The 25,603-nt window shown below is 43.2% G+C and overlaps 1 protein-coding gene across 3 annotated transcripts in view; it reads left to right on the top strand.

The window, feature by feature from the left end:
• AFF3 (ALF transcription elongation factor 3) overlaps positions 1-25,603 on the top strand; it is a 586,201-nt gene that overhangs the window by 452,171 nt on the left and 108,427 nt on the right. For all 3 annotated transcript variants that reach the window (XM_077133878.1, XM_077133880.1, XM_077133879.1), the window contains one exon: positions 15,920-15,971. In XM_077133878.1, the coding sequence (XP_076989993.1) occupies positions 15,920-15,971 (52 nt within the window). The remainder of the gene's footprint in view (positions 1-15,919; positions 15,972-25,603) is intronic.

Here is a 25,603-nt window from a genome sequence, read left to right as displayed (position 1 = left end):
CAGGACTTACATGGCTTAGGAACCTATCTAGAGATTGTAGGTTTCTGGAAAGTAAACTTAGTGTGTGAAAGTTTTGTAGAATCTTAGATAGAGCCCTAGGTGTTCTTTAGGATTAACAGGAATGATTTTAGTTGGGGTTTGGCAGATCATAGTAGCTAGCAATATCTATCTGAAGCTTGCGTAAGAGTAGCCTCTAGAGTCGTCTCTTGATTCTATTTGAACTCTCTCATCACTGATACCTTATTTTGCTACATTTCTTTCCCCCCTTTTGGTCAGGAAGGCATTGTCAATCCTGTGGTGCCAGGGCCAGGCTCATCCCTGGTAGTCATATCCCACCTTGCCATGGAGACTTTCACCCTGGACGTCATGTCCCATGTAGGGGGAAGGGTAATGATTTAACTTGCAGAGTTGGGTTTAGAGAGAGAGAGGCCACATCTGAGCAACAAAAGAAGTTTTCTGGAAGTATCTCTTAGGCATAACTATAGGTAGGCTAAGCTTTTCCACTACAGAAATAAGCTTCATAAGAGCAAGCCTCAAGGTCAAGAACTTGGCCTATTAGCTTGGGAGTACCTATTGTTTGAGACATTATCAGGGGTTTCTCCAGTGGTCAAGCTTAATAGGTCCATGTTTTTTCTCCCATCCCTTAAGGGACTTTGTTAAAACTTCTAATTATCTGTCCAGTATGCTGTTGGATGAACAGGAGATATATGTTTATATTATCTGATTTCTATTTTTGGCCAACCTGGATTAGTTTTGTAATGAGAAATTCTGGAAGTTTCAGAGATAATATGTAAAATACTACAAAGGTGATAGCATTAAAGCACATTTCAAGGGAATGCTGTAGTGTGAGGATCATGTAGCAATCTCCCAGTCCAGTGAACCACTAATAGGGTGCCTTTCCTTTAATATGGAACACGGAAATCTTTTCCTTCTCTTTACATTTAAATGATCAGCTTCTTATGTTTGCAGCAGAGAGGGCTGGGGGGTCAGCCTCCCCCTAGGCACAGTCAACCTCATGTCCTGGGGGTGTATGTCCCAGGCAGGGACTGGGCAACCTGGAGAAGCAGGGGGTGGTTGAACGGCCACAGTAACCCAGAATGTTCCCCTGGGTCCGTGGCATAGCAGAATTTGTTAAAATTCTGTGGTGGGTCTTAATTGACCCTATGGATGGCCTGAAATAGGAAGGCAGATGGCTTTTTTTTCCCTCAGAATGGCTGGGAAGAGAGAAACTAAAATGAGCTTTCATTTGAGAAACCTAGGACTTAATTGTCATCATTGTTGAGTTCCAACAAAAGAGAGTAATTCTCCCACTGCAGTTAACACCTGTAGCCTTTTCAGTGTTCCTCTCAAGACTAGATTGGGAAGGATGTTGGACAACTTGTAGGCATAAAAGAGAACTATGCAGTTATTTGAAAGACTGGAGATAAAACCTGTTAAGAAAGATAAAAGGGTCCAGGATTCTCTAACAAAGAAAATAGACTGTGACCTGTTTTCCTATCTTACTATTTCTCATGTCTCTCAGTTACTTTTCTACTTCTCCCAATAAACAGTGGGCCATCGAGGGCAAAAACTTTTTTGACTTTGTATTTCTAGCACCTATCTCTAGTACCTGAGTCACTGTAGGAGGTCGATAAAGTAAGAAGTTTATAGTTGCTGTTGTAAGAAGCAAAATGGTCTTAAATTATAACATAGTGATTATTATACAATGAAATGGATTATAAAATAAAAACAATAAGATTGAAAAATTTATTTATTACTATGTGCCAGGCATTGTTCGAAGTGCTTTATGCATTTTCTTCATATAATTCCCAGGAATTATATTCTTATTTTTCCTAGGAAGTAAATGCTCTTATTTTTCCATTTTGCAGATTGGTTAACTAAGGTTGAGCAATTTTAAGTTCTTTGTGCAAAGGACACACAGCTAGGATATGTCAGAGCCTGGCTATAAATCAGGCTGGCTCTAGAGCTCATGCTCTTAATCACAACACAATCAGAGGTTGATCTGGAGGATAGAAATGACTCGAGCTATTCCAAGCAGAAAAACAGGTAATGTTGGAAATGAATGGCTTCCAAAAACGTCAGAAGGAGTAGGGAAATCCAAGTCAGGGAAGCCACCAGAAATGAGTAAGTGCACCAGTTACCGCACGCTACTGGCCATCACACAGGTGCCAGCCCTGTGATAACAGGAGTTAATCACAGCATGCCTGGAAGCCTCTGTAGGACCTCATCTCAGCCACCTGCGGAAGCTCATGGACCTACTTCCATCATGGCTTCCATCACTCTTCCACCTTCCAGATCCCACTCCACAGCCTCTCATGGTGACCTCTCACCAGGAGTGCTGCTGGCAGGAATCAGGAAGCACTGTTCCCAGGCCACGAGCCCTTTGCTACAGTGAGGAGCTATTGAGGGAAGTATAGTGTGAATTGCCACAAATAACCCGGCCTGCGAGTCTATCCTGTCTTAGAGTTCCTTTGGGGATTCTCCAGAGAGCTCATAAAGCAGAATAATCTACATCAGCTTCGGTGTTTCCTCTCAGGAGCTGAAGAATACATCAGGAGATTATCTCAGATTCCTCAGCACTGCCTCTGGTTTCTGAAAACAGTCCTTGAAGAATTCTGAAAAAGCAGAACGATAATTCCTTACTCTGGGTGTTGAGGAAGCACACTGCTCCCCTTGAAGAAGTTCTGCTCAAGTGGGAAGGAGAGGAAAGGCAGCACCAGAGGAGAATAGATAATCCTAATCCATGCGATCGTAATGTGCAAAACTAGATGAAAACGTGCTTGATTTTGCCCTGAGTATCAGAGGCAGCTTTAATGAGCTGGTGATATTTCTGATAGCCCTACTGCAGTGGTGGTTCTCAAGCCCTGTTGAGTAGAAGAGCCACCTGGGGTGCTTGTGGAAAATACAGCTGCCCGGGCCTGGCCCAAGACCAATAAAATAAGGGGCAGCAGCAGGGTTTTTTCAAAACACCCCAGGTGTTGCCAACCTTATCGCTGAGAACCCTTTACAATGTGCTGTCACCTTTATTGTCTCATTTGGAGCATAACTATCATCCCGTTTTATTAATGAAAAACTGACGCTCAGGGTATTCCGAGGTCCAGACCCCATCAAGACATTCAGCATTCTGACTTCTGGTCTAGGACTCTTTGTGTTATGTGGTTACACCACCTGGGGGCTTTTAGAACTCCAGAAGCCCGGATTACGGCCATATTACATTACAAAATTCGGGTTTGGGAGTGGGAGCCAAGGAACAGTATTTTTAAAGATACCCAAGTGATTCCATGTACAGCAAAATTTAGAAGCCACTGTGTCATCCCATGCTCAGGCACACGTGTAAAGGTTGATGTAGTTTAAAGTGTACCCGTTTGCTTCATAATAAGAATTATGCTTGGTTCTTTCTTCTAAACCTAACAGTTTATCCCTAATCTCTTAATTAGGAGGCTCTTTTAGCAATTAGCTTGTCAATAACAACAGCTACAAAAATGCAACAATTGGTATCAAGAACCAAAAAACAAATCTTAACCTAATGTGTTTATGGTCCTTCTAGATTCAATGCATTCTTTCTCTCAAAAATTATCAATGAAATAAGTAAACCATGAGTTGGCAAACAGAATATGCTACCAGCTTCCTAATTTATTGACCTTGGTTAATATTCAACATCACAGACTTGAACCAAATACACACTTATCTCCTTTCCTCTGTGATAAGTGGCAAATTCCCCTTCAAAGAGGGTTAAGTAAAGAGGTGCTGGTAGAATCTGTGCAGCTGGCAAAGCTCTGCTCCCGGTCAGGGTCCCCCGACCTCTCAGTTAGTTAGGGTCCAGTCAGGAGAGGATCTTATTGTTTCATACACTTGCATTTCTCTGCCATTGAATTCATTCAGCCTTGGATACTGAATCCTTTAATACCAAGAACATCAAGTTCAGAATCTAATTTTGTAAAAGTCATAACAAACACAGACAGGAATTTTGAGACCATCTTTGGGGAGAAAGCATTCCCTATTAAAGTCCTGTTTCTGATAGAAATGATAGAATGCAGCCAACCCTCTTTCCCATAATTCTTTCAGGAGGAAACAGTTTTAAAGTCTAACATGTTCGGAGAACGCTGCTTTATAACTGTGGCCTACACTGCCCTAAATGGAAAGGATGACTTGCTTTTTACAGACTGTGTGGCACTTACGTCCTTTGGGGTAGAAAGAGTTGTGGGATGTTCAAGCGTTCCAGCTCTCCTAGCAAAGTATTCCCTCTGGGCCACCCAGCTTCCCCAGCTAGAATGGCCACTACCAGTGAAAACAACACTCAGCACACTTCCTAAAGTACACACGCAAAAAACAAAACAAAACGGAAACTAGGACATTTCAGGTAAACTTCAGGGAGATGTGTCTTTGCTTCATTGAAGAGAAGCAAGGAAGAGAGAAATCCAGAGCAACAAGTATTACCTGCTTCCCTGGCTGAACCCTCAGTCCTGTGCAGCACGTTGGCGAGGTGGCCTCCACCCGGGCTTTCCTAGGGGTGCTTCTGGAACCCACTGACCTGACAGAGCAAGTGGTTAGTTTGTGCCTTTCATCTCTCCTGGAGAGCCGGGCGCTGCTGGGCACGCAGTGGGGTGCCCTGCAGCCTCAGAATCAGGAGCAAAGTGAGCCATTCACACATTTAATGGAGACCGAGAATCATTGGTAGGGGGGATGCACGTCCACTGCCTCGGACCAAGACCTCCCCTTTCTCCCTCTTACACTCCCCGTTCCCAGGATCTTCTACCACCACAGGCTTGTCCGTGCACCTGTTAGGCAGAGGTATAAAGAAGGCTGACGTCGGACAAAGAGGCAGAGGAAGACTGGGTGCTGAGCGTGAGTGGGGAACCACAAACCCCCGGAGACGTAAATCTGTGGTTCGCATTAGATTGGCACTGGGCAGCTTGGATGGTGGCTGCCAAAACTTTGGCTTCAGCAGTCTGAAGACATTTTGAGGAAGAGATGCACTAAGTATCTAATACCATCCTCCAGTGTGCCAGTTACGTACTGGTGCCTAGCAGTTGGTGGGTCAGGCACCTGGGCGTGCTGTAGTGCGGTCGCTGGGCTCAGAGTCTGTCTCACAGCTCACTCAAGGTCTCGAGACTCAACTGTGGAAAGATCTGCTTCAGTCCTTCTGGGAGCTGCTCACAGGCTGTTGCCCAGAGGTCACCCTCAGTTCCTTGCCACATGGACTTCTCCATTGGGTGGCCCACCGAATGGCAGTGGACGTCATCAAAGCAAGCGAGCAAGAAGAGCATCAGGCATGTAGCAAGATGAAAGTCGCCTGATTTCACAAGGCACAGCCCATCACTTTCAAAAGTCACTAGGTCCAGCCTCGCTGCGGGAAGGGGATTCCATGGGAGTGTGAATTCCTGGAGGCCCCATCTGGAACAGAGAACATGTGCACAGTTAACGTCCTCTTCCCCCGCCCAGTAGTGGCTCTTCAATGTTGTCTCCTTACTCTAATGTGCTGCATTCTTATGTGCTTGTTCAATGCATAGAGAAACTCTGTACTAATATATAAGCAACACCAACAGGGGTGCCTTTGGGGGACAAGAGTAGGAAATGAGCAGGTGGGAACAAAGATGGGAGCAAGACATTTGACTGGATATCTGCTTCTATTTGGGGAGTTTTGAACTGTGTGAGTATTGCCTTTCAAAAAAGAGAGAGGAAGGGAAGAGAAAGGGAAGACAACAGAGGAGGAAAGAGAAGAGAAGGGAAGAGCATGGGAGAAAGGGAAATAAATGACTTCAATTTCCCAAGCAGTCCATGTTTGTCTATGGCCTGTTGTGGGGCTGTAGTCCTTTGGAGAGATGTCTTATCCTGGCTTCACCTGATTCCTCTGTGACCTTGAAGATAGCTCAGGACTAGCACCCCCAGGTACCTCTTCCTGAGAACCATGGTCTTCAAGAACTTATCTCTGCTAGAGCACTTACCCCACTGTATTAATAGCATTGGATTACCTGTCTGTCTCTCAACTTAACCCCACTGCCTTCTTGGAACTTGTATTCCAGTGGCTCAGGCAGTAGTTCTCCTTAGCAGATATGGAGGAAGGGGAAAGGGCCCCTGATTCTCCTGGGTTTCCTAACTTGTGAACCCCGTAAACACTGTGACAGAGATCTGATGAGGATATGCCAGGCTGGTGTCTGAGTGTCAGGAGCCCCAACTCCTCCAACCCCCAACCCACAAGCCCTGCTATGCCCTTGGGAGGGAGGTCACAGGGGACATGAACCCACAGGTTCTCTGCTTTCAATTGCTGACTCTAGTTGTATTAACCCTTGTAGACAGGAGGTTATGACCTAACCCATTGGGTCTCAAAATGGGGTCCCTAGGCCAGCAGCATCAGCTGTCGCCCGGGGATCTGGTTAGAAATGCAGTTGTGAGGGCCTCTCCCATGCTGAATCAGGCGTGGAGCTGCAGTCTGTGACTCCACGAGCCCCCCAGGTGATCTGATGCACCTCAAGCCTGAGAGCCACTGACCTAGTCTTTTATTCTTAGGACTCCTGGGGAGCTTCCTGCCTGCCCCAGAGCAGCTCATCGCCTCAGGATTTGTTCCTTTGTAAGCCCTTCCCCAGCATCTTTAGAGTACTTACTTAGCCAGAGGCCCCATCTGGTGAGAAACTTATCAGTATACACAGCTAATTATATTGATTTGGGGGTGGCGTTGGGGGATGAGCTCTTTTCAAAGGGTTAAATCAAATGGGAATACTGGGGCTTTCTGTTTCTGGTTGGTGCACACCCAGGAATGCTGCGCACCTTGCTGCTGGTGACCTCGTTTCCCCTCAGCTGCCCAACCAATAGTTTCAATGACCGTGAACAGTGTTTTCTAACTTCGCACTTTTCTAAATGTGTCGTCATGGTGGAGTTCGGGAACCAGTTGTCCCTTTTGGGAGAACTAAACAACTGTGTAGTAAAGGACTTTTTGGGAGGATGCAGTCATCCAGTGATATGAGGAGCAGAACCTGGAGAACTTGGTAAACACTCCTTTGGCCTTGGCCAAGTACCCCTGTGGCCTGTTCACCAGTTTCTCATATGGCATCTGACTTTATTTGTAGACCCTCTTAGAAGAAAGAAAAAAGATGAATGTAATCTTTTAAACTATCCCAAAGCTTTTAGACCTGTGTCTGGGAGTCACATTTTATCATAATAAGGAAGAGTCTAGAGAACCAAGGAAGCACAGGAGGAGCTGGTGCCATGCCTAGAGCACTGTCTGCTTATTGCCTTCGTTCCTGGTCTCAGGGAAGCCCCTTCAGCATTGAGATTTGCAGCACTGCAGCCGGAGGGAAAGCCTGATCCTACACACCACATAATGGGCGGGAAAGGCTTTCCTGAAATAGTCAAACACCCTATGTTTGTAGTGCTCTTCTGTTTCAAAGCACCATCACATCCATTTTCTCGCTAAGTTTTAGGACAACACTTTGACGTTTCCCACTTTACATATGAGGAAATGAGCATCTGAAGAAGTAACAGGACTTCACCCAGGAGCTTGGGCCATTGACTCAAAGTCCAGCCTCTTGGTTTTGCTTGTAACTAACGAAGTGGTATTGGATCATCTCAGTGTCCCTTCCAATTCTCCAGTAGTCTTCCTGGACTTTCTTTCCATTCTTAAAGATACTGAGCCACAGAATTCAGAATGAGAGAGCGCAGATCTCATTTTATCCAACCTCATTTTTAGAGATGTGGAAATGCTGCCCAAAGAAATTAAATGATTGATTCAGATTCACAGAGTTGCCGGAACTTCAGCGCTGGTTGACCGGCTGGCGGCCCTTTCATGACTCAGTCCACCACACCACACTTTAAAATCACTGACTCTTTTCTTTCAATTAGTGTTACCTTTCAGTTTTCCTTTGATTTCTATTTATTCTATATACTTATAGGACACTTATACTCCTAAGTATACATATAAATACTTACACTATATATTCTGTATACTTACACCCTAGACTAGATATGGGTACAATTGGGAAAGGCATTTGGTTGAATGATATTTAAAGACACTCGTTCACTGCACATTTCACCAAGATTTGGCAGCAGGTTTTATAAAGGACTTTGGCTTTTGTGAGTGTCTTCCAAGCTAGGAAATGAGGTAGTGTCCCCTAGGAAGATAGGCTTGTGTAGAAGGTGGCAGGTGGACTTGGCCTGTAAGTGAAGAAAAGGCCCATTGGAATAGTTCTTTTTTTGGCATGGGCAGGCCCTGGGAATCAAGTGGAATAATTGTTCTTAATTAAAAATAACATCTTAAACTGAAGGCGTTCAGTGCACCTCGGCCCTGTGCTAAACATGGCAGAATCAGAAGAGCATTTGTGGTTTCACTTGACAATCAGAATGGGTCCTGAGGAGAGTATCTGGAAGGAGATATGGGTGAGGAAGCACCATCTCCCTGTGAACCAGAATTGCTTCGAACCATGGGGAGATCCCCAGAGAGCAGAACCTCGGCCTTGGACTCCTGAGCCGTTGGACCTCTCCTTCATCTGAATCCTGCTCTACATCTCTTGTCTCCACGCGCATGAGCTCACCTGTGCCTCGGACCTGCTGACTTGCCAACCCAGGCCAGAGGGAGCCTGATCTGGCTCTCCTGGTTCCCTGAGAGCTGGAACTGCCTGAGCTCAATTCTGACCCGATATGGGGAGGAAAGTGGACCCTTGTTTATGACAGTAACCACAGGCAGATGGTGGCACAGAATTCCGTCAGAACCGTGTACTTCAGAAAGAATGAAACCACGAGTTTTATAATTTTCCTTCCCAGCTTTCCAGCGGGACAGTGGCTTGGGGAACACCTGCACAAGGCACGTTGCCCAATGAGCAGGCTCTCATACGTGGTCATGGGTAGAGTACATACTTGCATCTATGAAGATGTTTAATGGCGGTTCATAAACATCTATCTTTAGCTTTAGATCTCTAATAGGTAGAGACAGTGGCAGCACCAGCTATAGAAACAACTCTGATAATCAAACAGCCCAATTAAAGCTCTGATTTTTTTTAAAACCCTTTGAGACATAGTTAAATGAAATGAGCTTTAAAGGACTAAGGAGTTCAGACTCTGTTAAAGGCCCCCAGTGATAAGTAATGCTGGGGAAATTCTGTTCATCAGAAATCATTGCTCTGTGAAATGACTGCCACTGCATCTGAAGGTAGCTCGTGTGCCCTTTTGTAGGACCTGAGTGTGCTGGTTTGAAGGGGTGCATGGTTCCTAGAAAAGCCATGTTTTAATCAAAATCCCATTTCGTAAAGGCAGAATAATCCGTATTCAATACTATATGTTTGAAACTGTAATCAGATCATCTCCCTGGAGATGTGATTTAGTCAAGAATGGTTGTTAAACTGGATTAGGTGACGGCATGTCTCCACCCATTTGGGTGGGTCTTGATTAGTTTCTGGAGTCCTGTAAAAGAGGAAACATTTTGGAGAATGAAAGATTCAGAGAAAGCGGAGCAGAATGACAGCCACGAGAAACAGAGTCCACCAGCCAGCAACCTTTGGTGATGAAGAAGGAAAATGCCTCCCAGGGAGCTTCATGAAACAGGAAGCCAGGAGAGGAAGCTAGCAGATGATCCCGTTTTGCCACGTGCCCTTCCAGATGAGAGAGAAACTCTGTGTTCATGATGTGCCCTTCCACTTAAGAGAGAAACCCTGAACTTCATTGACCTTCTTGAACCAAGGTATCTTTCCCTGGATACCTTTGATTGGACATTTCTATAGACTTGTTTTAACTGGGACATTTTCTCGGCCTTAGAACTGCAAACTAGCAACATATTAAATTCCCCTGTTTAAAAGCCATTCCGCTTCTGGTATATTGCATTTCGGCAGCTAGTGAACCTAGAACACAGGGTAAGGCGCAGAGGGCCCATCTGCTAGGGATGGCTGCTATTCTTTCCAATATACTTTGGACCTTGAAAATGTAGGCACCAATGCAACATAAATTGGTCTCTACACAATTAGAAAAAAATACACAAGGAAGTTACCATAATCTTAAATATTAAGCTGCAAGAGTTGTATTGAATTCATCCCTTTTCTGAGAGCTCCTGAAAATACTTTCAAGTGAGGTGACTGGGTTCTGTTAGAGTGACATATGCCAGAGCTTAACAGTGACGAAACACTGAGAAATGGTTAAACTGAGGATGATGGTTTACATGTCGGGTATGAAGGGAACCAGCCCTGGGAGATGAGTTGCTTTCCCCTATGGTGTTCACCAGGCAGGGAAGGCAGGAGCAGATGCAGGTGTGAAGGATTGGGAGATTGGATGCAAAGAGACACTGTTTCCATTTGTCCTTCACTTTCAGAAAGAAAAGACTGCCTGAGTCGTTCTCATCATTTCCTCCATCCACTTCAGAAGTAAGGCCCCTTTTCTCTGCCTGAAAGCATGAGGCCATTTGGCTGATACCTCAGAACCTTTCCATCCCCTTTCACCCAGCAGATTATAACATGCCTGGGACAATAACTGTAAGAAACAGCTATCTAACACAGCTCCCAAGCAAACGATGGACAGACTCTCAGTCACCTAATTGCAGTTTTAAAAACCCAGCAGGACAGAGTTCTCATCTGCTGTGCCGAGACCCAGGTTCGACTCCCGGTGCCTGCCCATGCAAAAAATAAAACAAAAAAGAAAAACAAAAAGGCCTGCAGGAGTCCTTTAAGTGTTGGCAGTTCTCAGTGATCTGGCTCAGACGCCACTGCAAAATCATAATTAAGCGCTAGCTGCGAGAGCTCCTGGCAGCTGCATAAAAAGGGTTAAGACCACAAAGTGCAACTTTCTCTGCATCCCTAGCAGCACCTCTGCTCTTTGGCTTTAATTCACGAAGTTCTATCTTATTATCATCAGGCCGGGCCCTGCTGAGGGGCTCCTGGTCCTGTGACCGACCTCTGGCTCCCAGTCACACCTCACTGTGCACCGACGCTGAAGGTCACGTTTTCTGTCCTCCATGAGACGTGAAGCCACATGTAGCAGTTATAACCTAAAATACATTGCTGCCCACAGCCTCTGGAGAACGTCATCTCTTCTCTTCAAAATGGCCTAATCAGTCGAACAGATGGCTTAGTTTGAAACCGTTGTTGCGGATACATCTTCGTCTCCCAAATTATTTACCCACACAGGTTTTCTAAATGCTCGAGGCCAGAATCCTCCTAGGTCAAAGGAGATCATTAATACAGACTGACACGAGTCGGATGCTCACTCCGTGTCAGGTGCTTTTGGGCGGAGAGAGCTGCAGTGTCTCCCCTGGGAAACCCTGGCGGCAGGTGCCAGTCACTCTGCTGATGGAGCGGCCGAGCCGGGGTCGTCCCAGGCGGTCTGGCGCCAGTCTGTGCTTGCGGCCCCCAGCCTGCTGCTCCCACAGGCTCCAGCACGGAGGAGTCCCAGCGGGGCTGTGGGAGGCCGCACCTAGAAAGCGCTTAGCATGCCAGCTGCCCGCCCCGCTCAGCGCTGGGCTGCTCCGGGAGAAGGGCTCTGGGTCGCAGCCGCCTTCGGGCTGAGACGAGGCAGAGCTCGGGGATCAGGAAAGGGGGTTCGTGGGTGTGGCTCTGGGTGGGTGCCCCCGGGTGTGATGTTGAAGCTGAGACCCTGCACTTGGAGATGAGCAGCTCTGGACTCCGGCTGCAGCCCCCGCCCCTGCTAGTGCACTGACCAGTGCTTCATTTGTGCTTACTCTTACCTTGTGGTTTACTGTTGTGGTTTGGTTTGGTTTGATATACCTTGTTTGTATTTCCGAAAGGAAATAGGCAAATGATAACAGTGTTCTTAAGTGGGTGGGAGCGGAATGAGGCTGCAGCTCGGTGCCATTTGCGTTCAGGTGGAGGCGGCCATGCACTCACGCGTGTCTATGCTCGTGGCTTGTGGGTTTCACAGGTTCTCTTTTCTTCTCCTGTTTCATTGCTCAGCTGTCACCTCATATACACTTCAGCTGCTCCCCAGACTTTCTCAGAGGCCACTGTGATATTGTCAGCTTCCAAAGGGAGCACTTCTGCGCGACTGCTAAACCAGATTTGCAGGGTGCAGTGGAGGGGACTTAGTGCCACGCCCTGAAGCTGCGTCCAGCAGCGTCTGTATGTGGCCATCAGTGCGAAGGCCAAGGGCGGGCTTGTGCTTCTCTGCATCTTGGACCTCAGTTGCCTGCCAGCGTGCTTGTGCATCTGCCGGGGTGGGCGGGTGCCGGTGGTGACTGTCTACCCTGGGTCTGTGGCTTTAGGTTCTGAGAGCGGTTCCTCTCCCACGATTGCTGTGTGCGTGTGAATAAGCTGTTTTAACTTAGTGTCCATTGCCATGGGTACAAAGAATATTTCCCCATGTCCTGAGATATTCTGAACTTTAACCAGATTTTAATTTCTCTTAAAATCTCTCTAGAATGCTAAATATTTTTGTATTTGATCCTTTGTTTTTAGATCTCAGCCAGAAACACCGTAAATTCATTTTTTAAATATAAGAGAGGTAAATGCAGTGACAGAGTAATGACTAGTCACAAAATAAGTTGGATCCCTGACTGTTTTTCTCCTGGAAATGATGACAAAGCAGATGAGTCCATTAGAGAAACGACAAAGCCAGAACCCAGAGGTGTGACCTGCCCAGGAATCAGGTGGTGTGAGAGGTAGTATAAGGTTGACAGACACACTAAACACATACACAAAATAAACAAATATTGTATGTTTATACATTTAGCTCGTGCACAAAATGAACAAAAATAAGCTGTGTTCCTGTAGAAGGAGAAATCCAAGTCGAGTTTGCAGAGAACAGCATTTTATTCGGGACACCAGAGTTTTGCTGCAGCAGTGAAGCCAGGTCACTTAGCAGAATGAAGGTAGCTTCGGGGTTCTAGGAATGGCAAATGAGTTTTAGTGACATAAAAAGGAAGTTCGTTTGACTCCAATTGATTGGACTACGAGAGTTTTCCGTCCTAAAGCAGCGGGTTTAGGGCAGGTGAGCTCTATTTTGCATCGGGCCCAATGTAATGAACTAGGGCCTTAAGGTTGGCTGTCTGGGTCAGCTGTCTTGATGGAGATTTCAGATTTCAGAAGAGAAAGAGGAAATGAGGGAATTCAAAGAGGATGTCAGGCGCAAGTATTTTTGGCTCTGAGGAGATCCCAGGACTTTTATACAATTTCATCACTCCCTACCTTGAAAGAGAACCTCATGCACTCTGCTCTGTTCTTACTTCCATGACGCCAGCCTCATGTGGTGACCGGGTCGCAGGGCTAGCTTTGCCGCTGAGCTCTGGCCCCTTGCAGCAGGGGTGTCAGGGGTCCTCGCCCTGGTCCGCAGTGACCTTCAAATCTGGGCATCCTCTTCCCTGCATACGAATGACAGTTCTCAGTCCCCCTTGACATGACTTCAATCTAACAACAAAGGAGCTTGTTAAAAATAATCAGCTATCATGTTTCTTGAAGATGATTGTATAATGATATAGCTTTCACAGCGTGACTGTGTGATTGTGAAAACCTTGTGTCTGATGCTCCTTTTATCTACCTTGTCAACAGATGAGTAGAACATATGGAATAAAAATAAATAATAGGGGGAACAAATGTTAAAATAAATTTAGTTTGAAATGCTAGTGATCAGTGAAAGGGAGGGGTCAGGGGTATGGTATGTATAAATTCTTTTTCTGTTTTCCTTTTATTTCTTTTTCTGAATAGATGCAAATGTTCCAAGAAATGATCTTGATGATGAATATGCAACTATGTGATGATATTATGAATTACTGATTATATATGTTGAATGGAAGTTTGTGTTTGTTCGGTATTTAAAAAATAAAATAATTTTTTAAAAAGTTGCAGGATACAAGGTCAATATACAAAAATAAATCAGTTGAAGGTACAGGGGTAGTTCAATGGTATAATTCTCAGCTGCCATGCGGGAGACCCAGATTTGATTCCCTGTCCATGCATTTCCTAAAAACAAAAACAAACAAGCAAAAAAAACAAAAAAACAAACAAAAATTCAACAAATGGTGCTGCAATAACGGAATATTCACATGGAAAAAGAATGAAATGTGACCCCCGCCATACAGCATACAAAAAATTTTTTAAAAATTGGCTATGCTGCCATGCTGGAGACCCAGGTTCGATTCCCAGTGCCTTCCCATGCAAAAAAAAAAAAAAGAGATTGACTGTGTTGTTCCCTCCCCTTCCCGCACCCCCCCAGCAAGACCACCTCACTTGGAACCCTGAATGTTTGCAGGGCAGTCAGTGAGGTTAAACCAAAGAATGGGGTAAGGGTGGAGGCAGGACACCATCCTGCTTTTCTGGTCCTATTCATTAGAAAGACATTTGTGCCTTTGGCGGGAAAATAGCCTTGGCGAAGGTGCTGCAGCTCGGCTAGCACTCTGGCACTGTGCTATGTGCCATCGTTGTGTGAGTCTGGGGGGAGGTAGGCTCGAGGACACAGAAAGCACAGCCCCTTCCCTCTGATTCCCAAACAACGCTCCAATAAGTCATCAAGATTCCTCTTGTCTTTGAGCCTAACCTGATGAATTTGGGAGGCTCAGGGAAAGGCTGAGGCTCAGGCATGCCATACGTAGAGAGCAATTGGGGCTAAAGTGCTACAGTTTTGGCTCACGTGCCATTGTTTGTGGTTTAAATAATGAGAGGATGATGCTTCATGGCCACTGGCAGACCCTGGCAGGAGAGATTTGGTGTTCTCATGGTAAGGGCTTAAACGGCACAACAAACATTACCTAGAAATTAATTTCTCACTTTGTTCTCTAGAACAAATACAAGAGTTCTTCTACTGTATGAAATAGGGAGCGAATTTAGTTCATGGACTCAGAATCTAAAGCAGGAATGGACGCTAGGGGTCGGCCAGCATAACCCTTCATTTCATAAGTGGGGAAGTAGGGCCGGGGAGTGAAGTGACTGACCCCAAACGCACAGACAGTATGAGACAGAACCAGGGACATGACTTGTCCTTCTGGGTCTTTACCCACAGTCACCACCAAAGTCATGGAAATTACCTATGCAAATCATCAGGGGAATGTATGGATGCTGGGCCTGTCGTTGAGTTTTAAAGGCTGTGGCACATTTTAAAAGACAGCCTTTGGAAGCTGACTTCAAGGAGAACAAGGCGCGGACACAGTGGTTTTCAGACTGATCTCTGGGGCTCAGGGGCTCATCGGAAGTAGAGTCTACCCCTGCTCCCGAACAGAGAGGCTCTGCTTTTATCTGCACACACTGCACTTCTGAGTAACGTCCCTATTGAAATGAATTAAGCTGAAAACTACTATTCTATAAAGGAACAATTTAGCAATACTGGTGAGAATCCAATTTTATCTCAGTAATAGTCGGATTTAAATTTTTTTTTACTACTTTTAACTTTTATGGACCCAACCGTAGGTTTCTCCACTGCCTGCTATCATGATGAATCTGAGGGACCCAGGGTGGGCTGGGGAGTTGCCTTCACAGTCTTTTCAGAAAGAGCGCTCCTGTTTGGGTTTCCAATGAAGGTGAAGGCCACTTAGGCGGTAAGAGGTTAGGGCAGACGTCTTCTCCAAACCCTTGACTGCTGGAAGATAGGCAGCTGTTGCTCACAGCATAAGTTTATTGTTCCGTAGCTCTAGGGAGAGTTCTACCTGTTCTCTAATTCTGTTGACCACGAAAGCCCCCCAGGCCAGCAGTCTGTAAGCACCTGGCACATGGGAAACACTTACAAGTAATTGTGGAATACTTATACCTGTGTGACTCTGTTGGTTTAAAAAGTCGTATTCTTGGGGCAGGCCATCTTAGCACATAACTATTGTGAGGACTAATTTTCACGACATGCCGCTGTGCTATTTCCCAAGTGCATCCAGGAAATGCACTTAAGAGGAAAAGACCAAAAAAAATAAAATAAAATAAGAAAACAGATTCCTACTGAAATGCTACTCTAATAAAGATGATATTTCGGTGCTGCCTTATTTTGCTCAGTGTCTGTACCTCTGTGCTCCTTTCAGAATGCTGGAAGATGACCTCAAGCTGAGCAGTGATGAAGAGGAGAATGAGCAGGTAAGACATTCTTTAATTACGCCATCCTTGGGGACCTGGCTACCACTGACTTGGATGAACAGGGTATCAAGTGACACAAAGTCCGAGTCGTGGTGCCCGGGATTCTGGGTTTTTCTGCTAATTACTCGCTTCTCTGTCCTTGGGCCAATCTGTTAAAATATCCTGGCATTGGTTTCCCTTCACGCTGTAATTCTGTGATTTTATGGCATTGAGACCAACCATGGGTTGGAGGGAGCTGACGAGGGAGAGGCTTGACTGTGAAATAAGAGCCTTTCTTCTCTGCCAGGCTCACTGGCCTTCTGGAGATCAAACATGTGGCCTGAACTTCATCAGCATGCAACAGGCAAACCATAGCATTAAATATTGAGCAGTCTTACACAGATATTATTAACACTGAGAAAAGCTGCGAACGTAGAGGTGAGCTAAAATGATGAATAAAAAATAATCGTTCTCAGTATAGATTGTTTGTCTTAAATGATGAATGCGCCTGAAATGTTCTCCCCGCCTTCGATTTATCAGCTAGGGGTTTATAAATACTCTTCTGAACAGTCAGTTAAGATGAAAAAATATCCATTTAATATTCATCCCTTTTCCTTCTGCATTTCAGAAATGTTTATTTTAAAGCAAGTTTTAAAACAGTCAAGACAGGTTTTTCTTATGCTTCTGTTTCCTTTTTCTCATCACCTCTATTATATTGTGTCAAGTTGGCCTAAATGTGGTAGGTATAAAGACAATGGAGAGGGCATTTCTACAAGTCATTTTTACACACAACACAAGATACTTATACTCTTCGACTGATTTTGGAATGGGGTCTTTTACACAGAGGTGTGATGAAATGTTATGCAAGTGATTTGGCTTCTAGACAGCAAGTTCAAATAGTGGAGAGAGAATATTTGGAGGAGAAATAAAAAGTCAAAGGAAATTTTACAGGAAGAGTGTATAGAATGTGGTTGTGAACTCACAGAAGAGGTTGCGTGCCTTGTGAGAGAAGAGGAGGTGCCAAAGAAGGAAATGGATTTGAAATAGAACTCAATGAATAAGAAATTGGATTGGCAAGAGAGCAAACCCAAGTGAAGGAAGATTCCCTGAGCAAGGAGGGCCTCTTGTGCTGTGGGTAAAAACCTAAAGGTTTGTTCCTGGGTAGCACACTGGGCGGTTAGATGTCTCTTAGCAGAAATACAGGATGATTGCACTCCTAATTTTGGTGCCTCATATATGTGACTATAAGTAAATGATTTAATTTTCTTTGTGTGTTTTCCCATTGAGAGGCTCAGATAGGAATTTTGTGGATTAAATCATATCAAACTTGTAAACCATGTTTTACATTATATTAGAAAAAGATTTCAAAGACCATTTCATTCAGCGAGACATTTTTTAATTTAGGAAGAATCCTGAGTCTATCCAGGAAATATTTCCACTGAAAAATCAATTTTAAAAAATTTGTTATCAAGAGTGTATTATACACATTCTCTGAGGCAATAAAAGTTTTATTTCACTCATTTTGCTTTCTTCAGTTGCTTGCTTTCAGTCCGTAGCCACTGCTAATATTGTTCTAGGAACGCTCAGGCCTGTTCTTCCTTCTTGCATTTGGTTCCAGTGTATATGATACCAGACAAAAGCAGGGGATTCTCTGCCTAATGAGCTCAAATGACCAATTCCTGAGACACTGAGGCTTCCAAATAGAAAAAAAGTTTATTGCTAGGTGCAAAGCAGGGGATCAGAGGGCCGATCAGCCTAAAAATCTGTCTCCCAGAACTGCAGTAATGCTCATGGTTTTATAGCATCAAAAGATGGGCAGTTTTAGGATAATGAGCACAGTGGCTCCAGATGACGTAATAAGAGGTGATCTAATTATTGAGCTTGCTCAGATTGATTACATGCTTCGTCACAGAAGGCATGTAAGAAAAGGATGACCTTCTTGTGATGATGGGTATGAGTTTTAATATGAGAATGAGGTATAGGTGACTTGTAAGGTTAAGTCTAAGCTACTGCACAGGCCAGGCCGGCCCATTTTGGTTAGATCCAGCTTCATCTAGCGAGGTAGTTTAGGAATTGGGGTGGGTTAGTTCTGAGCTGACTCCTACTCCTTCATTAATAAACATTAGTGATCATAAGACTTTACAGTTGAAAAACAAGATAATGGAGTACGAGTAGGGGCCAGTCACAAGGTTTTTACAATCACAAGATAAAGGCCATATCACTCTACAATGATTATCAGAGATCAAGGCAGCTCTTACAGTTCTGTAATTTCAGGTATCTCCTCTGTCTATTCTAATGTACTAGAAAGTAAAAAGAAATATCCATTTAATGATTCAGTAATCATAATCACTTGTTAAATCCTAATTTCTCAGTTATACATGTATGCCACATCTTCCTATCTTTTACAATAAAAGGAGCTGTAGGGTGGATGTTTTTATACAGTAATCCTTTTCTCTTAATTAAGACCCCAGACAGTGGTTTTGTATGTGGTAGTTTAAGTTATTGCTTCAACACTAATTATATTAAGCTCTCCTGCTTTGGCCTATAATTATACCTTGGCCTAATAAAATAAAAAATAAAAAGTAATTCCATGCTTTTAAACAGGACTAATTATAGGGTATTTTTTTCTCTCCAAAGCCAAAATATGATTTTTGCCCTGCGAGGCTGGAATCTGTCCACATCCAGCACATACGGGCAGCCTCAGTGCTCTGCCATCGTGGGAGAGTTCAAGGTGTAATACCAACAGTTCTTCCAGATATAACCAGAGTTTACCCCTTGCCCCCACATCTTTCAAAAAGGCACTATGCATTCCCTTGCCTCAGTAAACATAGTATGCTAAAATCCTTATGGTTTTCTAACACTGGACTGGTTATTTACGGTCCTGCACAGCCGCTGGACTCAGCTGATGTCTCCTAGCGCTCTGAGGGGCTGCCCCTGTTAACCCTTCCTCAGAGATCCCCAGACTCTTGTGCCTTAAATGCTCCTGCCTGCTGCTTCCTTCCCTCCTCATTGCCTTTGTGTTCTCAAAGAAAAGAAAACTGTCTAATGATGGAGAGCACAGGCTGTGTCGCCTGCCCCTTGGGAGCCCTGTGGCCTTGGCCCACACCCTGAACCTTCTCTGCCCCAGTGTCCTCCAGACGTAAAAATGGAACAAAGATTGTCTCCTCAAAGCCTACCACTTCCGCCAAACTTGAAATCATGCCTTATCTTCATGTTGCCGGATCCAGTTGGCTTTCTTTTTAGTCCATTGACAATTGAATACAGCATCCGTGGAGAATAGCACATATATCCTAAGTATACAGCTTGATGAATATTCATAAACCAAACACCCTCCTGTAAACAGCTCCCAAATCAAGAGGTAGATGTACCCAGCCTCCTGGGCTTCCCCATGCCCCCTGCCTTGCAGCGCGCCCCATACTTACCAGGGTCCTGTTTTCTTACACCATTGACTAATTCTGCTTGTTTTAAAAATGTGTATCAATGGAATCATATAGCCTGTACTTGTACATCTGGCTTCTTTCACTCAGCACTATGTTTGTGAGATTCATCCGTGTTGTTGCGTGTCATCGGACTTTGTTGATTTCCATTGCGGCATCGTATTCCATTATATGAGTAAGCCATCATTGACTTACCCATCTGACTGCTGTTTGGACTTTTGGAGTAGTGTTGTTATTCACACCCTGGTCTATACTTTTAGGGAACATATGGAAACATTTCTACTGAGTCCATGTCCAGAAGTGGAAATGGTTGTACGTAGGGGGTGCTGGTTCCATTTTCGAAGATTATCCCAAACCATTTTCCAAAAAGTTGTACGAGTTGACACTCCTGCCAGCAGTGTAAGAGAATTCCAGTTGACCCACATCCTCGGCGCACATTTGTTTTTTTATGTTCATGGAGATAATGACCTGAAGTTTTCTTTTTTGTACTATGTTTGTCTGGTTTTGAGATCAGGGCAATACTAGCTCTTATAAAATGTATTGGAAAGTGTCCCCCTCCTCTTCTCTTTCCGGAAAGAGATTATGTAGAACAGGCATTAATTCTTCTTTACGTGTTTGGCAGAATTCTCCAGTGAGATCGCTTGGAGACTTCTTTCTCAAGAGTTTTTTTTAATTAAAAATTCTGTTTCCTTAATTGTACAGGGCTATTCAAATTGTTTTGTATTGGGCAAGTTGCGGTAACATGCACTCTTCAAGAAGTAGTCCATCTGTGTCATCTCTGTTTCCATATTTATTTGTGTAGAGTTGTTCATGGTATCCTTTATTATCCTTTTGATGTCAGCAGAGACTATAATTTTAGCCGTTTTATTTTTTTATATTGATCATTTGTCTTTTTTTCTTTACTATTCATGTTAGTTCATCAATTTTATCAATCTTTTCAATGAACTCACTGATTTTCTTTATTTAGTTTTTCTGATTTCAATTTCATTGATTTCTTATCTTTATGATTTCCCTCCTACTTGCCTTGGGTTTGTTTTGCTCTTCTTTTTCTAGTTTCTTGATGTGGGAGATTAGATTATTGGTTTGAGAGTTGTCCTCCTTTATCTAAGTATTCAGTGCTATCAGTTTTACTCTCAGCACACTGTTTTAGGTGCATCCACAAATTGTTTTTCTTTTTGGCAGTGTATGGTCCAGGAATTGGACCCGGGTCTCCGTCATGGAAGGCAGGCGTTCTGCCATTGAACCATCTGTGCACCCAACATCCCACAAATTTTTATGTTTTATATTTTCATTGTCATTCAAGCTCAAAAAGACTACCTCTTTGATTCGTGGATTATTTGAAGTGTGTTGTTTAATTTCCAAGTAATTGGAGGCTTCTTAGAACTCTTATTATTTTTTTTTTTTTTTGGTTTCTATTTCTAGGTGAATTCCATTGTGGTCAGTGAACACACTCTGTATGATTTCAATTTTACAACTTTTTTGAGGAAACTACTCTCTAATTAAAAATCCATCCCTAGCACGGACTCTCTGAATTGCCTTTACTCTCAGTTTTTTCAGAGCTCCGTTTTATGTATTTCCATGTAACGGGTTGCATTTCTGTCCTCTATGAATGAGTTCACACTCAAATAAGGAAACCACCAGACACCAGAAACACCCCACTCCACCAGAACTGCTCCTTCTTGGGTCACTGGTGACCTCTGCAGAGCCAATTGTACTGGGCTCTTCTCATTCCTCATCTTACCATACTGAACACTGTCCATCCCTCCTTCCTTCTTGAATCACACACTGCTCTTGAAACACACTCTCCTAGTTCATTTCCTTCCTCACCAGCTGTTTCTTATAGGCTCCTTTACTGACTATTCCTCCTTTACTCAATCTCTGGTGTTGAAGTCTTCCAGCATTTGCATTTGGCCCTGAGAACTCTTCTCCCCTCCATTTTCTCTCTCTCTCTCTCTCTCTCAATCTCTCTCTCTCTCTCTGTGTGTGTGTGTGTGGTCTCCTCCATTCCCATGGCTTTGAATTTTTAACTGCTGACAATTTTAACTCCTGACAATTTCTGTTCTCAGCTCAGAACTTTCTTTCAAACTTCAGACCTACTTGACTTTTCCACTTGACTTCTCACAGGCATTTCAAACTCAATCTTTCCAATATGGGTCTTCTGTTCTTTGCCACACCTCTACCCATACACCCACAAATATGTTCCTCGTGTGATTGTTCCCATTTCCGAAACTAGCATTTCTGGACACCCAGAAACATCAGATTCACCCTTGACAGTGCCCTGTTTCTCACTCAGGTGTTTGTTTAATCTCCAAGTCTTTTAAATCCAACTTCCAAAGTTGAGTGTCAGCCCATCCACTTCTTCCCATCTTGGCTAGTCTAAACCACTGTACTATAGTTACCATGTTTCCACCTCTCTCCATCTGTAATGCAGCCTCTTCACAGTGATCTTTTAGAAACGTAAATCAGATCAAGTCATGCCTAGATCTGCAATCTTAAGTAGGTTTCCCATTTCCTTTAGCATAAAGTCCAGAGCCTGTAATGTGGCCAGCACAACCCTGCATGGTCTGGCTTCTGCCCACTTCTCACCCTCCATTTCACATAGAGCTCATTCATTCCTTTCAGCCACTTGGGCCTTCTTTCAGCAACTCCCAAAAGCCAAGCCCAGCTGCCTCAGGGACCCCACAGGCTCTCTTATTTATTGTTGAGCTAATATCTACTCATCTGGTAGATGCAGTATGATTTTCACTTCCTCAGAATGGCGCACACCCCTCCACCGCCCTTACCTAAATTGGACTCCTGCCTAGTCTTTCTCATGACAGCCTTAACCTTTGTTCTTTGGTCTTATCATAATTTTAATTATATATTCAAATGTTTCCTTTTTTAGTATCTGTCTCTAATAACCAGACTGGAACTTTCCTGAGGGCAGAAACTATGTTTGAAACAGAAGAGGTGCTAAATATTGTTGAATGGATGCATAAACAAATGAATAATATTGAATTGAATTGAATGGATGGCATTTCTACTATCCATCACTCAGTATCAGAGATAACCTTTCCTATTTCCTTATGTCTTATTCTGAGCATGGTGATTTTTCAACTTAGTCTTATCCAAAGATCAAAGGTGATGACAGAAATGGAGAAAGATAAGACCAAAGATCATAGATTAACTACAGAATAATGTACAAATAACCTATTTAATTAAGAGTAAAGTGTCTCTCCACTCTCCGTGGAGGTGTCTATAACATTCTTAATCAGGATTGACATCAAGCTGTATTAAGATAAAAGTGTACATTATAATTTATCTCAAACAGATGCCTCCCAAACCAAGAAGATGGATTTTTCTTCACGCCTGCCTAGCAAGGAGAGCACGATTTTGACTTGATCTCTAAAGCGGGGGTTGTGACAGGGGTTGCTTAGTCCGGCCTTTAGAAAGCTCAGGAATGTAATTGTTTAATATTATATATACTATAACAGAAGCCCATCCTCCCGGATGCTCCTACAGTTTTCATGTGGATGATGAGAGTCAAACTGGAAATAGGACAGATTTGAGAATCTGATTTCTGATGTATCTGAGTAAATCAAGGATAGGTGACACAGGTATACTTTATCTCCTTGTCTGTAACTGTTGGTTTTAATAATTCTGAAGACTAATATGAAGAAATTAGAAGACTTAAGACAAAATTATTCCTGGGGGCACTAAGAACTAGAGGAGATTTTAGATGGAATGGAGGGTAGTGATAAATTGTTTTACATGTCTTTCCACTTAGTAAAAAAGTGATGAGTTCTACCTCCCCAGTGCAAGCTTGGGAGATTGGACACAAGCAAATACTTTGATGAAATTACTATACAAAGACATAAGGAGAGGGACACAGATTAAGACATTCAGCAAGGAGCAGCCAAGATAGTGTCCCCTGCAGACAGTGTCTCAGAGATGACAAATATATAAGCTCAGGAGTAAAGGAACAGGGGTCAGAAATGAATAGCATATGTGCCTGCAGCTTCCAGTAATTACATTATCCACACACATTAGACAGTCTCTTAATTTTAATTATATAACAGCCTTTTTTTTCTTTAAATGAGCATGGTTTTTTCACTTAAACTGACAATTCCAATTTTACAGGCAGTGGAAATTTTCCTATCGGCATTTCCATCTTACATTCTGAAGAAAAGTTACCTTTTAATCTCCAATCAATATTTGGAGAGCACACAATTAATGTAATAGATATCTAGGTAGTTAGCGTAAATCTGCCAGTTCAGGAGCCAGTTCTTTTCTTATTTATAATGCGTAGAGTTATAATCGTGTCTCAGCAAGACTCTGCACACTCATTGCATCGAGATGTCAAGGTGGCTGTTCTTAGCTCTTTTTGTTTCTTTCTGCTTCTCGTGAAGTAGCACAAGAAGCATTCCCTTTGTGGTGCTCTGTTCCTTACTGTAGAGGTCACTGGATAACGACCACCATGTGGGGGTAATGTTAAGAGCAGATTGACAATTGTAATGGGAGCTATTCCTTGTTTTCCTCGTACCTTTCTAACATGACAATTGTATAGCAGAAAACAGAGCTTTTAGAAAGAACTTTTGAAAAGCATCGGCACTTTTGAACGCTCTGCAGATGCGCAATTATAATATAGAATTTTGCAGCCCAGCTCCACTTCCCTGGGTACATTTTTCTTCTCAGGATCAGCTGGGTTGATGCTGAAGTTCTTGGCCTGTGAAAATTTATTACCCACAGAGTTGATCTGCATTCAGGCGGCCAAGTCTGAATAAATAGAGTCATTGTGCTTGTCTGGGATTTGTGGCCAGAGTTCATCCAGTCAGCTTGACATTCACATCCCAGGAGATTCATAAAAGCCAACACCCTGGTATGTGCTCTTGAATTCTGCCAGAATTGTGTAGAATTGTATAAGCAGGAGTTAAAGCAGTAATCAGGACCAGGTTTGAGGGGCAAAGCTCCAAAATCAAAGTTCTCCTACGTTAGAAATGAACTGTCTTGATATTTTTATTTATAGTTAAACAAAAGCTAGAAAAATTTTACGTTAAATTCATTCTGAGAATAGCTTGGAATGCCAGCTGGGTGCCAGGCTTAGTGTTGAGAGCCTGGCTTGTTGGTCTTGATGAATTGCACATTAGTAACATTTTGATATAATGATTTGATGATAAAAACAACCCTTAAAGAAGCATTTTTTCAAACCTAATAGCAAAATTGAAACATAAAGAAGAGTAGTTTATGTTGCTCTTATTTTGATCATACTACTGAAGTGGTTTCTTTTTAATGTGGAACAGTTACTACAGAACAGTAACTCTGATTGATAGCTATTGCCTATTGGGTCTTTGTCATCTCTTTGTGAAGAATAATCCTATATTTGAACCTTTGGTTCCAGTGAGTGAAACACAAATGTCTCAGCAAAAGGTTTTTTTTTTTAATTATTTATTTTTAACAGTCCTGAAGCTTAGTTAAGTAATTGTATTTTATTTTAAAAACTTGCTGTAACTGGAAGCAAATGCAGAATTCCTTTTGGATGGTCTCTTTTTATAAGCATTTACAAAATGCACAAGCATAGGTAGAGATACACAAATGTATTTACCTGTTTTGTGTGTTGAGCAACTGTAATTTCTATAATTGAGATGATCAGCTGACTTAAATGTCTCTGAACACAGATATACAAAAGCCTATAATCCCATTTCCTATGGTATTTTCTCAGACCTCCTGAAGGAACCTGATTGAGATTTGTGTAGGTTTAGTTCTGTCCGACTGACTGGGCCATAGACGTGCTTAATTTCAGTCTGACACCTGAAGCTGGAAAATGAGAAAATTATATAAAATTTTTTAAATGGTCCATTAAATTCAGAGTACATGGGTGGTTCAGTGGTTGAATGCTTGCCTTCCATGCAGGAGACCCAGGTTCATGAACCATGCATCCAAAAAAAAAAAAAGATCCATTAAATTTGGGCAAACATGCAATTGAAAAAAATGGAGAACCACTGCTTTGTTAAGTTGAAGCATTCATAGACGGGGCTCCATCTTTGAGATGGAGCACATTTTTGTTAATGGTGGATACAGATACTATCAAAATAGGATCTCCACTGGGTGAATATAAGAGGAGTCATGCATCATAATTCACAGGTGCGCTTGTCCCCAGGAAACGCTGCTCTCTCCAGCAGGGCTGCTGGTCAGCAAAGGAAGTGGAATTCTCTGTCCAAAGGACACTCCTAATTTAAC

The sequence above is a fragment of the Tamandua tetradactyla genome, chromosome 17 (assembly GCF_023851605.1).
Source record: "Tamandua tetradactyla isolate mTamTet1 chromosome 17, mTamTet1.pri, whole genome shotgun sequence".
Classification (NCBI taxonomy): Eukaryota; Metazoa; Chordata; class Mammalia; order Pilosa; family Myrmecophagidae; genus Tamandua; species Tamandua tetradactyla.
This window is presented reverse-complemented; position numbering and strand designations above follow the sequence as displayed.